Below are 17,983 nucleotides of genomic sequence, written 5' to 3' on the forward strand. Positions count from 1 at the left end.
TTTGAAGTAAAAGTAGTAATACTACAGTGTACAAATACTCTGTGACGAGTAAAAAATCCTGCATTCAAAATGTTACTCAAGTAAAGACACAACAATATATTTAAAGTACAGAAAGTAAAATTACTCATTATGCTGAATGATATATTCAGAATAATATAATTTATTATCGTATTATAATAGTTGACGCATTAATGTGTTCATCACTTTAAATGTTGAGCTCATTTTAATGACATATATGAATTTGAAATGTTTATGAATAAACTGACAATGTCTGTTTTGAGGAGTGCTGTATATCAATTTGACTTTTACTATTATTAATATTAATATTGTTGTTTGTCCTGTTTTTTATACTGTGACCACAGTAATAATGAGAACTCCGACAGGCCCTGAATGCAGCACAATGACAGCCCGATCTTTAAACTGTCGGTTGAACTTCCTCCTCGTGCTTTCATCTGTTTCCGGTCTGTGATCCTTACTGTTCCTCAAGTTTTATTCGTGTTTCATTCAACTTTATTTAAACTCTTAAAACACAACACCAGTCTCCAGGATGAATGCGCTGCTGCGGCGGGTCGGAACCGGAACCTGGAGAGGTGAGTCTGTTTATGAAGAGACGAAGAAGAAGATCCGTTCAGATACGATCTCACAATATAAGTACTAATACTACAGTGTAATACTGCTCTGTGAGAGTACAGTACTAATACTACAGTGTAATACTGCTCTGTGACAGTACTAATACTACAGTGTAATACTGCTCTGTGAGAGTAAAGTACTAATACTACAGTGTAATACTGCTCTGTGAGAGTACAGTACTAATACTACAGTGTAATACTGCTCTGTGAGAGTACAGTACTAATACTACAGTGTAATACTGCTCTGTGACAGTACAGTACTAATACTACAGTGTAATACTGCTCTGTGAGAGTACAGTACTAATACTACAGTGTAATACTGCTCTGTGACAGTACAGTACTAATACTACAGTGTAATACTGCTCTGTGAGAGTACAGTACTAATACTACAGTGTAATACTGCTCTGTGACAGTACAGTACTAATACTACAGTGTAATACTGCTCTGTGACAGTACAGTACTAATACTACAGTGTAATACTGCTCTGTGACAGTACAGTACTAATACTACAGTGTAATACTGCTCTGTGACAGTACAGTACTAATACTACAGTGTAATACTGCTCTGTGAGAGTACAGTACTAATACTACAGTGTAATACTGCTCTGTGAGAGTACAGTACTAATACTACAGTGTAATACTGCTCTGTGACAGTACTAATACTACAGTGTAATACTGCTCTGTGAGAGTAAAGTACTAATACTACAGTGTAATACTGCTCTGTGAGAGTACAGTACTAATACTACAGTGTAATACTGCTCTGTGAGAGTACAGTACTAATACTACAGTGTAATACTGCTCTGTGACAGTACAGTACTAATACTACAGTGTAATACTGCTCTGTGAGAGTACAGTACTAATACTACAGTGTAATACTGCTCTGTGACAGTACAGTACTAATACTACAGTGTAATACTGCTCTGTGAGAGTACAGTACTAATACTACAGTGTAATACTGCTCTGTGACAGTACAGTACTAATACTACAGTGTAATACTGCTCTGTGACAGTACAGTACTAATACTACAGTGTAATACTGCTCTGTGACAGTACAGTACTAATACTACAGTGTAATACTGCTCTGTGAGAGTACAGTACTAATACTACAGTGTAATACTGCTCTGTGAGAGTACAGTACTAATACTACAGTGTAATACTGCTCTGTGACAGTACAGTACTAATACTACAGTGTAATACTGCTCTGTGAGAGTACAGTACTAATACTACAGTGTAATACTGCTCTGTGACAGTACAGTACTAATACTACAGTGTAATACTGCTCTGTGAGAGTACAGTACTAATACTACAGTGTAATACTGCTCTGTGACAGTACAGTACTAATACTACAGTGTAATACTGCTCTGTGACAGTACAGTACTAATACTACAGTGTAATACTGCTCTGTGACAGTACAGTACTAATACTACAGTGTAATACTGCTCTGTGAGAGTACAGTACTAATACTACAGTGTAATACTGCTCTGTGACAGTACAGTACTAATACTACAGTGTAATACTGCTCTGTGACAGTACAGTACTAATACTACAGTGTAATACTGCTCTGTGACAGTACAGTACTAATACTACAGTGTAATACTGCTCTGTGACAGTACAGTACTAATACTACAGTGTAATACTGCTCTGTGACAGTACAGTACTAATACTACAGTGTAATACTGCTCTGTGAGAGTACAGTACTAATACTACAGTGTAATACTGCTCTGTGAGAGTACAGTACTAATACTACAGTGTAATACTGCTCTGTGACAGTACAGTACTAATACTACAGTGTAATACTGCTCTGTGACAGTACAGTACTAATACTACAGTGTAATACTGCTCTGTGACAGTACAGTACTAATACTACAGTGTAAAATACTATGCTACAGTTAAAGGACTTTTACCAAAGTGTACAAATACTCTGTTTCAGCAAAAGTACTTTGTTACTATAAACGCTCTCATACAACGTATTGTATTGTGTGTGTGAATAAATGTGGTGTACGTGTGCATGTGTGTGTGTGTGAGTGTGTGTGTGTGTGTGTGTGTGTGTGTGTGTGTGTGTGTGTGTGTGTGTGAGTGTGAGTGTGTGAGTGTGTGTGTGAGTGGGTGTGTGTGAGTATGTGTGTGTGTGTGAGTGTGTGTGTGTGAGTGTGTGTGTGTGAGTATGTGTGTGTGTGTGTGTGTGAGTGTGTGTGTGTGTGTGTTTTAGGTTTCCACATGACAGCCCCTACGATGACCTTTGACCTGAGGAAGGTTGACTTAACGTCTCTTGAACAACGTAAACTAACGTTTGACTCTCACTCGATGGTGACGGAGCTGCAGAGCAGCGGTGACAAAACAATCAAAACAATCAAAACAATCAAAACAATTCAATATATTTTACATCAAAACAACTTCCCGGTTTCATACAGTTGGATTTTCCTTCCCCGCGTCTTGACTTGCAGGTTTTGAGAAGCCTCAGGCGGAGCTCATCGTTTCGGCTCTGGTTACCTTGACGACCGCGAACATGGACATCGTTTACAAGGACATGGTGACCAAATCCCACCAGGTAGAAAAGTACACAAAACACACCTTTACTGCAGCACAGAGGACGTCCTGTTTTGATTGGTCGCGTCGTGTTGATTGTTCTTGGAGGAAATCGCTCTGCAGCAGATCATGGCTCAACTGGACTCCATCAGGAAGGACATGGTGATCCTGGAGAAGAGCGACTTCGCCAACCTCCGATCTGAGAACACGGTACGACCACGACATCTGTTCATATGTATTGATATGTATTGATATGTATTGATATGTACTGATATTTATTGATATGTATTGGTATTTATTGATATGTATTGATATTTATTGATATGTATTGATATGTATTGATATTTATTGATATGTACTGATATGTATTGATATGTATTGATATGTATTGATATGTACTGATATGTATTGATATTTATTGATATGTATTGATATGTATTGATATGTATTGATATGTATTGATATGTATTGATATGTACTGATATGTATTGATATTTATTGATATTTATTGATATGTATTGATATGTATTGATATGTATTGATATGTATTGATATGTACTGATATGTATTGATATGTATTGATATGCATTGATATGTACTGATATGTATTGATATTTATTGATATGTATTGATATGTATTGATATGTATTGATATGTATTGATATGTATTGATATGTATTGATATTTATTGATATGTATTGATATGCATTGATATGTATTGATATGTATTGATATGTATTGATATGTACTGATATGTATTGATATGTATTGATATGTATTGATATGCATTGATATGTACTGATATGTATTGATATTTATTGATATGTATTGATATGCATTGATATGTATTGATATGTATTGATATGTATTGATATTTATTGATATGTATTGATATTTATTGATATGCATTGATATGCATTGATATGTATTGATATGTATTGATATGTACTGATATGTATTGATATGTATTGATATGTATTGATATGTATTGATATGTATTGATATGTACTGATATGTATTGATATGTATTGATATGTATTGATATGTATTGATATGTATTGATATGTATTGATATGTATTGATATGTATTGATATGTACTGATATGTATTGATATGTATTGATATGTATTGATATGCATTGATATGTATTGATATGTATTGATATGTATTGATATTTATTGATATGTATTGATATTTATTGATATGCATTGATATTTATTGATATGTATTGATATGCATTGATATGTACTGATATGTATTGATATGTATTGATATGCATTGATATGTATTGATATGTATTGATATGTATTGATATGTATTGATATGTATTGATATGTATTGATATTTATTGATATGTATTGATATTTATTGATATGTACTGATATGTATTGATATGTATTGATATGTATTGATATGTACTGATATGTATTGATATGTATTGATATGCATTGATATGTACTGATATGTATTGATATGTATTGATATGTATTGATATGTATTGATATGCATTGATATGTATTGATATGTATTGATATGTATTGATATGTACTGATATGTATTGATATGTATTGATATGTATTGATATGCATTGATATGTACTGATATGTATTGATATTTATTGATATGTATTGATATGCATTGATATGTATTGATATGTATTGATATGTATTGATATTTATTGATATGTATTGATATTTATTGATATGCATTGATATGCATTGATATGTATTGATATGTATTGATATGTACTGATATGTATTGATATGTATTGATATGTATTGATATGTATTGATATGTATTGATATGTACTGATATGTATTGATATGTATTGATATGTATTGATATGTATTGATATGTATTGATATGTATTGATATGTATTGATATGTATTGATATGTACTGATATGTATTGATATGTATTGATATGTATTGATATGCATTGATATGTATTGATATGTATTGATATGTATTGATATTTATTGATATGTATTGATATTTATTGATATGCATTGATATTTATTGATATGTATTGATATGCATTGATATGTACTGATATGTATTGATATGTATTGATATGCATTGATATGTATTGATATGTATTGATATGTACTGATATGTATTGATATGTATTGATATGCATTGATATGTACTGATATGTATTGATATTTATTGATATGTATTGATATGCATTGATATGTATTGATATGTATTGATATGTATTGATATTTATTGATATGTATTGATATTTATTGATATGCATTGATATGCATTGATATGTATTGATATGTATTGATATGTACTGATATGTATTGATATGTATTGATATGTATTGATATGTATTGATATGTATTGATATGTACTGATATGTATTGATATGTATTGATATGTATTGATATGTATTGATATGTATTGATATGTATTGATATGTACTGATATGTATTGATATGTATTGATATGTATTGATATGTATTGATATGTATTGATATGTACTGATATGTATTGATATGTATTGATATGTACTGATATGTATTGATATGTATTGATATGTATTGATATGTATTGATATGTATTGATATGTACTGATATGTATTGATATGTACTGATATGTATTGATATTTATTGATATGTATTGATATGTATTGATATGTATTGATATGTATTGATATTTATTGATATGTATTGATATTTATTGATATGTATTGATATGTATTGATATGTATTGATATGTATTGATATGTATTGATATGTACTGATATGTATTGATATGTACTGATATGTATTGATATTTATTGATATGCATTGGTATGTATTGATATGCATTGATATGTATTGATATGTATTGATATGCATTGATATGTACTGATATGTATTGATATGTATTGATATGCATTGATATGCATTGATATGTATTGATATGTATTGATATGCATTGATATGTATTGATATTTATTGATATGTATTGATATGTATTGATATGTATTGATATGTATTGATATTTATTGATATTTATTGATATGTATTGATATTTATTGATATGTATTGATATGTATTGATATTTATTGATATTTATTGATATGTATTGATATGTATTGATATGTATTGATTCAATGTGTTGGCTACAGTTGTTCCTGTGGATCAATCCTTCACCGTTAAACTGTTCACGATGTTTTCACGCTTCTGTTGTTTTCTTGTAGAAGATGAAACGAGAGTTGGAGCAGATTCAAAACAGACTGAAGGTCTGAACGTGTTTTCATATTTCATGTAACGATTTCATGACAAAACGTTTCGTCACGTTCATTTGATCCGATGTGTTTGATGTTTGTGTTCAGGAGGAGAGTCTGAAAGTCAGAGCTGAAACCAAACTGGACATCAACCTGCAGAGCAGCAGGATCTCTGACGTGGTGAGAAGGAGAGGAAGAGAGGAAGAGAGGAAGAGAGGGAGAGAGGAAGAGAGGAAGAGAGGAAGAGGAAGAGAGGGAGAGAGGAAGAGAGGAAGAGAGGAAGAGAGGAAGAGAGGGAGAGAGGAAGAGAGGAAGAGGAAGAGGAAGAGAGGGAGAGGAAGAGAGGGAGAGGAAGAGGAAGAGAGGGAGAGGAAGAGAGGAAGAGAAGGAGAGAGGGAGAGAGGGAGAGAGGAAGAGAGGAAGAGAGGGAGAGAGGAAGAGAGGAAGAGGAAGAGAGGAAGAGAGGAAGAGTAAGAGAGGAAGAGAGGGAGAGAAGAAGAGAGGGAGAGAGGGAGAGGAAGAGAGGGAGAGAGGAAGAGGAAGAGAGGGAGAGGAAGAGGAAGAGAGGAAGAGAGGGAGAGAGGAAGAGGAAGAGAGGGAGAGGAAGAGAGGAAGAGAAGGAGAGAGGGAGAGAGGGAGAGGAAGAGAGGGAGAGAAGAAGAGAGGGAGAGAGGGAGAGGAAGAGAGGGAGAGAGGAAGAGGAAGAGAGGGAGAGGGAGAGAAGGAGAGAGGGAGAGAGGGAGAGGGAGAGAAGAAGAGAGGGAGAGAGGGAGAGGGAGAGATGAAGAGGAAGAGAGGGAGAGGAAGAGAGGAAGAGAAGGAGAGAGGGAGAGGAAGAGAGGGAGAGAAGAAGAAAAGGAGAGGAAGAGAGGGAGAGAAGAGAAGGAGAGAAAGAGAAGGAGAGGAAGATAGGGAGAGGAAGAGAGGGAGAGGAAGATAGGGAGAGAGGGAGAGTAAGAGAGGAAGAGAGGGAGAGGAAGATAGGGAGAGGAAGATAGGGAGAGAGGAAGAGTAAGAGAGGAAGAGAGGGAGAGGAAGATAGGGAGAGGAAGAGAGGGAGAGGAAGAGAGGGAGAGAGGGAGAGGAAGAGAGGGAGAGGAAGAGAGGAAGAGAAGGAGAGGAAGAGAGGAAGAGGAAGATAGGGAGAGAAGAAGAGAAGGAGAGGAAGAGAGGGAGAGAGGGAGAGAGGAAGAGATGAAGAGGAAGAGAGGGAGACGAAGAGAGGAAGAGAAGGAGAGGGAGAGAAGGAGAAGGAGAGGAAGAGAAGGAGAGGAAGAGAAGGAGAGGAAGAGAAAGAGAAGGAGAGGAAGAGAAGGAGAGGAAGAGAGGGAGAGGAAGAGAGGGAGAGGAAGAGAGGGAGAGAAGGAGAGGAAGAGAAGGAGAGGAAGAGAGGGAGAGAAGAAGAGAGGGAGAGAAGGAAAGGAAGAGAAGGAGAGGAAGAGAGGGAGAGGAAGAGAGGGAGAGAAGGAGAGGAAGAGAAGGAGAGGAAGAGAGGGAGAGAAGAAGAGAAGGAGAAGAAGAGAAGGAGAGGAAGAGAAGGAGAGGAAGAGAAGGAGAGGAAGAGAAGGAGAGGAAGAGAAAGAGAAGGAGAGGAAGAGAAGGAGAAGGAGAGGAAGAGAAGGAGAGGAAGAGAGGGAGAGAAGAAGAGAAGGAGAGGAAGAGAAGGAGAAGGAGAGGGAGAGAAATTAAAACATGTTGATAGATTCGTGTGATACACTTTCTGTCCTGATATCTGATTTTATTTTGTTTATTATCAATAAAAGTCCACAAAGCTGCTGAGAGATCACGTTCCTTCAGTCTCAGTGTCCTGAGAGGTTTTGATCATGTTTAAAATATCGGCTGAAAGATTGTTTTTGTTTTGTGTGTTCTGTCAAGTTCAGTGAACAGGAGAAGAAGCTGATGGAGACCAGTTCAGAGTTCCATCACAAGGTACGAGACCACACTGCTGTCATATTCTCCATGCGAAGCTACGCGCGCTGTGATTGGTCCGTGTGTCTCATGTGGTCAGAAAGCCGACCTGGAGAACGACAACATGGAGATCAACAGGAAGATCGACCTGCAGGTGGCCTCGCTGAAGACCGTCCTGGAGTCTCTGAAGCTGGAGACCATCCGCTACCTGGCAGGTACACCAAGAAGTATAAAGTACTACATGTACCTGTGAGCTGTAGTACAGTACAAAGTACTACATGTACCTCTGAGCTGTAGTGCAGTATAAAGTACTACATGTACCTCTGAGCTGTAGTACAGTATAAAGTACAACATGTACCTCTGAGCTGTAGTACAGTATAAAGTACTACATGTACCTGTGAGCTGTAGTACAGTATAAAGTACTACATGTACCTGTGAGCTGTAGTACAGTATAAAGTACTACATGTACCTCTGAGCTGTAGTACAGTATAAAGTACAACATGTACCTCTGAGATGTAGTACAGTATAAAGTATTACATGTACCTCTGAGCTGTAGTACAGTATAAAGTACTACATGTACCTCTGAGCTGTAGTGCAGTATAAAGTACAACATGTACCTATGAGATGTAGTACAGTATAAAGTACAACATGTACCTCTGAGATGTAGTACAGTACAAAGTACAACATGTACCTCTGAGATGTAGTACAGTACAAAGTACAACATGTACCTCTGAGGTGTAGTACAGTATAAAGTACTACATGTACCTCTGAGGTGTAATACAGTATAAAGTACAACATGTACCTCTGAGGTGTAGTACAGTACAAAGTACAACATGTACCTCTGAGATGTAGTACAGTACAAAGTACAACATGTACCTCTGAGGTGTAGTACAGTACAAAGTACAACATGTACCTCTGAGATGTAGTACAGTATAAAGTACTACATGTACCTCTGAGGTGTAATACAGTATAAAGTACAACATGTACCTCTGAGATGTAGTACAGTATAAAGTACAACATGTACCTCTGAGGTGTAGTACAGTACAAAGTACAACATGTACCTCTGAGATGTAGTACAGTATAAAGTACAACATGTACCTCTGAGATGTAGTACAGTATAAAGTACAACATGTACCTCTGAGCTGTAGTACAGTATAAAGTACTACATGTACCTCTGAGATGTAGTACAGTATAAAGTACTATATGTACCTCTGAGGTGTAGTACAGTATAAAGTACTACATGTACCTGTGAGCTGTAGTACAGTATAAAGTACTACATGTACCTGTGAGCTGTAGTACAGTATAAAGTACTACATGTACCTGTGAGCTGTAGTACAGTATAAAGTACAACATGTACCTCTGAGCTGTAGTACAGTATAAAGTACTACATGTACCTCTGAGGTGTAGTACAGTATAAAGTACAACATGTACCTCTGAGGTGTAGTACAGTATAAAGTACTACATGTACCTCTGAGCTGTAGTACAGTATAAAGTACTACATGTACCTGTGAGCTGTAGTACAGTATAAAGTACTACATGTACCTCTGAGCTGTAGTACAGTATAAAGTACAACATGTACCTCTGAGATGTAGTACAGTATAAAGTACAACATGTACCTCTGAGATGTAGTACAGTATAAAGTACTACATGTACCTCTGAGGTGTAGTACAGTATAAAGTACTACATGTACCTCTGAGCTGTAGTACAGTATAAAGTACAACATGTACCTCTGAGCTGTAGTACAGTATAAAGTACTATATGTACCTCTGAGGTGTAGTACAGTATAAAGTACTACATGTACCTGTGAGCTGTAGTACAGTATAAAGTACTACATGTACCTCTGAGCTGTAGTACAGTATAAAGTACTACATGTACCTCTGAGCTGTAGTACAGTATAAAGTACAACATGTACCTCTGAGCTGTAGTACAGTATAAAGTACTATATGTACCTCTGAGCTGTAGTACAGTATAAAGTACTATATGTACCTCTGAGCTGTAGTACAGTATAAAGTACTATATGTACCTCTGAGCTGTAGTACAGTATAAAGTACTACATGTACCTCTGAGCTGTAGTACAGTATAAAGTACAACATGTACCTCTGAGGTGTAGTACAGTATAAAGTACAACATGTACCTCTGAGCTGTAGTACAGTATAAAGTACTATATGTACCTCTGAGGTGTAGTACAGTATAAAGTACTACATGTACCTGTGAGCTGTAGTACAGTATAAAGTACTACATGTACCTCTGAGGTGTAGTACAGTATAAAGTACTACATGTACCTCTGAGCTGTAGTACAGTATAAAGTACAACATGTACCTCTGAGGTGTAGTACAGTATAAAGTACTATATGTACCTCTGAGGTGTAGTACAGTATAAAGTACTACATGTACCTGTGAGCTGTAGTACAGTATAAAGTACAACATGTACCTCTGAGCTGTAGTACCGTATAAAGTACTACATGTACCTCTGAGGTGTAGTACAGTATAAAGTACTACATGTACCTGTGAGCTGTAGTACAGTATAAAGTACTACATGTACCTCTGAGCTGTAGTACAGTATAAAGTACAACATGTACCTCTGAGATGTAGTACAGTATAAAGTACAACATGTACCTCTGAGCTGTAGTACAGTATAAAGTACTACATGTACCTGTGAGCTGTAGTACAGTATAAAGTACTACATGTACCTCTGAGCTGTAGTACAGTATAAAGTACAACATGTACCTCTGAGATGTAGTACAGTATAAAGTACTACATGTACCTCTGAGCTGTAGTACAGTATAAAGTACTACATGTACCTCTGAGATGTAGTACAGTATAAAGTACAACATGTACCTCTGAGGTGTAGTACAGTATAAAGTACTACATGTACCTCTGAGATGTAGTACAGTATAAAGTACAACATGTACCTCTGAGCTGTAGTACAGTATAAAGTACTACATGTACCTCTGAGATGTAGTACAGTATAAAGTACTACATGTACCTGTGAGCTGTAGTACAGTATAAAGTACTACATGTACCTCTGAGCTGTAGTACAGTATAAAGTACAACATGTACCTCTGAGGTGTAGTACAGTATAAAGTACTACATGTACCTCTGAGCTGTAGTACAGTATAAAGTACAACATGTACCTCTGAGCTGTAGTACAGTATAAAGTACTACATGTACCTGTGAGCTGTAGTACAGTATAAAGTACAACATGTACCTCTGAGCTGTAGTACCGTATAAAGTACTACATGTACCTCTGAGGTGTAGTACAGTATAAAGTACTACATGTACCTGTGAGCTGTAGTACAGTATAAAGTACAACATGTACCTCTGAGATGTAGTACAGTATAAAGTACATGTACCTCTGAGGTGTAGTACAGTATAAAGTACTACATGTACCTCTGAGCTGTAGTACAGTATAAAGTACTACATGTACCTCTGAGATGTAGTACAGTATAAAGTACTACATGTACCTCTGAGCTGTAGTACAGTATAAAGTACTACATGTACCTGTGAGCTGTAGTACAGTATAAAGTACATGTACCTCTGAGGTGTAGTACAGTATAAAGTACTACATGTACCTCTGAGATGTAGTACAGTATAAAGTACATGTACCTCTGAGGTGTAGTACAGTATAAAGTACTACATGTACCTCTGAGCTGTAGTACAGTATAAAGTACTACATGTACCTGTGAGCTGTAGTACAGTATAAAGTACTACATGTACCTCTGAGATGTAGTACAGTATAAAGTACATGTACCTCTGAGGTGTAGTACAGTATAAAGTACAACATGTACCTCTGAGCTGTAGTACAGTATAAAGTACTACATGTACCTCTGAGGTGTAGTACAGTATAAAGTACTACATGTACCTCTGAGGTGTAGTACAGTATAAAGTACAACATGTACCTCTGAGCTGTAGTACAGTATAAAGTACAACATGTACCTCTGAGCTGTAGTACAGTATAAAGTACTACATGTACCTCTGAGGTGTAGTACAGTATAAAGTACTACATGTACCTCTGAGGTGTAGTACAGTATAAAGTACTACATGTACCTCTGAGGTGTAGTACAGTATAAAGTACAACATGTACCTCTGAGCTGTAGTACAGTATAAAGTACAACATGTACCTCTGAGCTGTAGTACAGTATAAAGTACTACATGTACCTCTGAGCTGTAGTACAGTATAAAGTACTACATGTACCTCTGAGCTGTAGTACAGTATAAAGTACAACATGTACCTCTGAGCTGTAGTACAGTATAAAGTACTACATGTACCTCTGAGGTGTAGTACAGTATAAAGTACTACATGTACCTCTGAGCTGTAGTACAGTATAAAGTACTACATGTACCTCTGAGGTGTAGTACAGTATAAAGTACTACATGTACCTCTGAGCTGTAGTACAGTATAAAGTACTACATGTACCTCTGAGCTGTAGTACAGTATAAAGTACAACATGTACCTCTGAGATGTAGTACAGTATAAAGTACTACATGTACCTCTGAGCTGTAGTACAGTATAAAGTACAACATGTACCTCTGAGGTGTAGTACAGTATAAAGTACTACATGTACCTCTGAGATGCAGTACAGTATAAAGTACTACATGTACCTCTGAGCTGTAGTACAGTATAAAGTACAACATGTACCTCTGAGGTGTAGTACAGTATAAAGTACTACATGTACCTCTGAGATGCAGTACAGTATAAAGTACTACATGTACCTCTGAGCTGTAGTACAGTATAAAGTACAACATGTACCTCTGAGGTGTAGTACAGTATAAAGTACTACATGTACCTCTGAGGTGTAGTACAGTATAAAGTACTACATGTACCTCTGAGGTGTAGTACAGTATAAAGTACTACATGTACCTCTGAGCTGTAGTACAGTATAAAGTACAACATGTACCTCTGAGGTGTAGTACAGTATAAAGTACAACATGTACCTCTGAGGTGTAGTACAGTATAAAGTACTACATGTACCTCTGAGCTGTAGTACAGTATAAAGTACTACATGTACCTCTGAGCTGTAGTACAGTATAAAGTACAACATGTACCTCTGAGGTGTAGTACAGTATAAAGTACTACATGTACCTCTGAGATGCAGTACAGTATAAAGTACTACATGTACCTCTGAGATGTAGTACAGTATAAAGTACTACATGTACCTCTGAGCTGTAGTACAGTATAAAGTACAACATGTACCTCTGAGATGTAGTACAGTATAAAGTACTACATGTACCTCTGAGCTGTAGTACAGTATAAAGTACTACATGTACCTCTGAGCTGTAGTACAGTATAAAGTACAACATGTACCTCTGAGATGTAGTACAGTATAAAGTACATGTACCTCTGAGGTGTAGTACAGTATAAAGTACTACATGTACCTCTGAGCTGTAGTACAGTATAAAGTACTACATGTACCTGAGATGTAGTACAGTATAAAGTACTACATGTACCTCTGAGCTGTAGTACAGTATAAAGTACAACATGTACCTCTGAGCTGTAGTACAGTATAAAGTACTACATGTACCTGTGAGCTGTAGTACAGTATAAAGTACAACATGTACCTCTGAGCTGTAGTACAGTATAAAGTACATGTACCTCTGAGCTGTAGTACAGTATAAAGTACTACATGTACCTGTGAGCTGTAGTACAGTATAAAGTACTACATGTACCTCTGAGCTGTAGTACAGTATAAAGTACATGTACCTCTGAGGTGTAGTACAGTATAAAGTACTACATGTACCTGTGAGCTGTAGTACAGTATAAAGTACTACATGTACCTCTGAGATGTAGTACAGTATAAAGTACATGTACCTCTGAGGTGTAGTACAGTATAAAGTACTACATGTACCTCTGAGCTGTAGTACAGTATAAAGTACTACATGTACCTCTGAGCTGTAGTACAGTATAAAGTACTACATGTACCTCTGAGCTGTAGTACAGTATAAAGTACTACATGTACCTCTGAGCTGTAGTACAGTATAAAGTACAACATGTACCTCTGAGCTGTAGTACAGTATAAAGTACTACATGTACCTGTGAGCTGTAGTACAGTATAAAGTACTACATGTACCTGTGAGCTGTAGTACAGTATAAAGTACAACATGTACCTCTGAGATGTAGTACAGTATAAAGTATTACATGTACCTCTGAGGTGTAGTACAGTATAAAGTACAACATGTACCTGTGAGCTGTAGTACAGTATAAAGTACTACATGTACCTGTGAGCTGTAGTACAGTATAAAGTACAACATGTACCTCTGAGATGTAGTACAGTATAAAGTACATGTACCTCTGAGATGTAGTACAGTATAAAGTACAACATGTACCTCTGAGATGTAGTACAGTATAAAGTATTACATGTACCTCTGAGGTGTAGTACAGTATAAAGTACAACATGTACCTCTGAGCTGTAGTACAGTATAAAGTACTACATGTACCTCTGAGGTGTAATACAGTATAAAGTACAACATGTACCTCTGAGATGTAGTACAGTATAAAGTACTACATGTACCTCTGAGGTGTAATACAGTATAAAGTACAACATGTACCTCTGAGATGTAGTACAGTATAAAGTAAATGTACCTCTGAGGTGTAGTACAGTATAAAGTACAACATGTACCTCTGAGGTGTAGTACAGTATAAAGTACAACATGTACCTCTGAGATGTAGTACAGTATAAAGTACTACATGTACCTCTGAGGTGTAGTACAGTATAAAGTACAACATGTACCTCTGAGGTGTAATACAGTATAAAGTACAACATGTACCTCTGAGCTGTAGTAGAGTATAAAGTACAACATGTACCTCTGAGATGTAGTACAGTATAAAGTATTACATGTACCTCTGAGGTGTAGTACAGTATAAAGTACAACATGTACCTCTGAGCTGTAGTACAGTATAAAGTACTACATGTACCTCTGAGGTGTAATACAGTATAAAGTACAACATGTACCTCTGAGATGTAGTACAGTATAAAGTACTACATGTACCTCTGAGGTGTAATACAGTATAAAGTACAACATGTACCTCTGAGATGTAGTACAGTATAAAGTACAACATGTACCTCTGAGATGTAGTACAGTATAAAGTACAACATGTACCTCTGAGGTGTAGTACAGTATAAAGTACAACATGTACCTGTGAGATGTAGTACAGTATAAAGTACACTGTGTACCTCTGAGCTGTAGTACAGTATAAAGTACATGTACCTCTGAGCTGTAGTACAGTATAAAGTACATGTACCTGTGAGATGTATTACAGTACAAAGTACTACATGTACCTGTGAGATGTATTACAGTACAAAGTACTACATGTACCTCTGAGATGTAGTACAGTATAAAGTACAACATGTACCTGTGAGATGTAGTACAGTATAAAGTACAACATGTACCTCTGAGGTGTAGTACAGTATAAAGTACAACGTGTACCTCTGAGGTGTAGTACAGTATAAAGTACAACATGTACCTGTGAGATGTAGTACAGTATAAAGTACACCGTGTACCTCTGAGGTGTAGTACAGTATAAAGTACAACATGTACCTCTGAGGTGTAGTACAGTATAAAGTACAACGTGTACCTCTGAGGTGTAGTACAGTATAAAGTACAACATGTACCTGTGAGATGTAGTACAGTATAAAGTACACCGTGTACCTCTGAGGTGTAGTACAGTATAAAGTACAACATGTACCTCTGAGGTGTAGTACAGTATAAAGTACAACATGTACCTCTGAGCTGTAGTACAGTATAAAGTACTACATGTACCTCTGAGGTGTAGTACAGTATAAAGTACAACATGTACCTCTGAGGTGTAGTACAGTATAAAGTACAACATGTACCTCTGAGGTGTAGTACAGTATAAAGTACTACATGTACCTCTGAGCTGTAGTACAGTATAAAGTACTACATGTACCTCTGAGCTGTAGTACAGTATAAAGTACAACATGTACCTCTGAGGTGTAGTACAGTATAAAGTACTACATGTACCTCTGAGATGTAGTACAGTATAAAGTACAACATGTACCTCTGAGGTGTAGTACAGTATAAAGTACTACATGTACCTCTGAGGTGTAGTACAGTATAAAGTACTACATGTACCTCTGAGCTGTAGTACAGTATAAAGTACAACATGTACCTCTGAGGTGTAGTACAGTATAAAGTACAACATGTACCTCTGAGCTGTAGTACAGTATAAAGTACTACATGTACCTCTGAGCTGTAGTACAGTATAAAGTACAACATGTACCTCTGAGGTGTAGTACAGTATAAAGTACACTGTGTACCTCTGAGGTGTAGTACAGTATAAAGTACTACATGTACCTCTGAGGTGTAGTACAGTATAAAGTACTACATGTACCTCTGAGGTGTAGTACAGTATAAAGTACACTGTGTACCTCTGAGGTGTAGTACAGTATAAAGTACTACATGTACCTCTGAGGTGTAGTACAGTATAAAGTACTACATGTACCTCTGAGGTGTAGTACAGTATAAAGTACACTGTGTACCTCTGAGGTGTAGTACAGTATAAAGTACTACATGTACCTCTGAGGTGTAGTACAGTATAAAGTACTACATGTACCTCTGAGGTGTAGTACAGTATAAAGTACTACATGTACCTCTGAGGTGTAGTACAGTATAAAGTACTACATGTACCTCTGAGCTGGCGTACAGTAAGTCCAGTACTCTAGTAAACACACTAGCAGTAGTACTCGTAGTAATACTGTGTTTTCTCCTCAGCGACCGTGTTTTCCTGCCTCGCCATCGCTCTGGGAGTTTACCGGCTGTGGAGGTGAAACACAGCCGGGACTCGTTTAACTCGTCTTCCTCCGCCACGCAAAGTAGTTCCGGTGGACTCAGCTGCTGCTACGAAATGTCAAAGTTTAAAGTCAGATGTTACTTTAGTACAGAAGTACTCTCAGTTAAAGGAAAGTACGCAGAAGAGTGTACTGGTACTATAAGGTACCAGTACACATTTACTCAAGTACAGTATTTAAGAACAGTGTTGAGGTACTTGTACTTGTACTTAGTATCTTCACGTAATGCTACTAGATATTCTACATCACTATATTTCATTGACTTCAGTAAAAGTACAACAATTAAAAAAATACTCCATCACATGTAAACGTCCTGTATTCAAAATACTACTTCAGTATATAAGTACTGAAGTATTATCAGCTTCCAATACTTTGGATGATTTTAAATGTAGTACTTTTTAATTGTCGTATTACTACCGGATCAGAGTACTATACGCTGAAATACTTCCCTCTGAAATAAAGTGGATGACAAATATAAGTACTAGTACCTCAAAGATGTACTTAAAACTATGTGCATGAAGTAGTGAAGATATTTTAGGGGAAAACCTATTTAACAATCAGAGAATATTTAATAAACCTGTTTATTGTAATAAATATAATACATGTATTAAAACTTATTTAATAATATTGTGTTGAATTTGAAGGTTTGATTGTTTCAAATGTAAAAACATTCGTTTGTACTGAAAACAAATACAAGATTTTAAATAAAGACAAACCACGTGTGTGTTTTTATAATTTTGTGAGGAAAGCAGAGAAGTTCAGGATTCACTGCTGAGGAAGACGTGTCAGAAATACACCAGAAGAAGAACCGCTCATGTTTACATTATAAAATATTTTCTGACATTTAAAGCGGACAGGAAACAGCTCGTCTTCACCGAGTTAGTCAGTCTCTTCGT

At 36.4% G+C, this 17,983-nt stretch overlaps 1 protein-coding gene across 1 annotated transcript; it reads left to right on the plus strand.

Annotated features, from left to right (window-relative positions):
- The first annotated feature begins 458 nt into the window (after nt 1–458).
- On the plus strand, nt 459–17,662 carry ccdc90b (coiled-coil domain containing 90B). Its single transcript, XM_079282864.1, has 9 exons — nt 459–590; nt 2,837–2,956; nt 3,072–3,175; nt 3,262–3,363; nt 6,347–6,388; nt 6,482–6,553; nt 8,249–8,302; nt 8,382–8,496; nt 17,011–17,662. Exons 1-9 carry the CDS (start codon nt 548–550, stop codon nt 17,064–17,066), a joined length of 708 nt encoding a protein of 235 aa, XP_079138990.1. The 5' UTR covers nt 459–547; the 3' UTR covers nt 17,067–17,662.
- The last annotated feature ends 321 nt before the right edge of the window (nt 17,663–17,983 follow it).

This window comes from Melanostigma gelatinosum, assembly GCF_949748355.1.
Source record: "Melanostigma gelatinosum genome assembly, chromosome: 14".
Taxonomy (NCBI): domain Eukaryota; kingdom Metazoa; phylum Chordata; class Actinopteri; order Perciformes; family Zoarcidae; genus Melanostigma; species Melanostigma gelatinosum.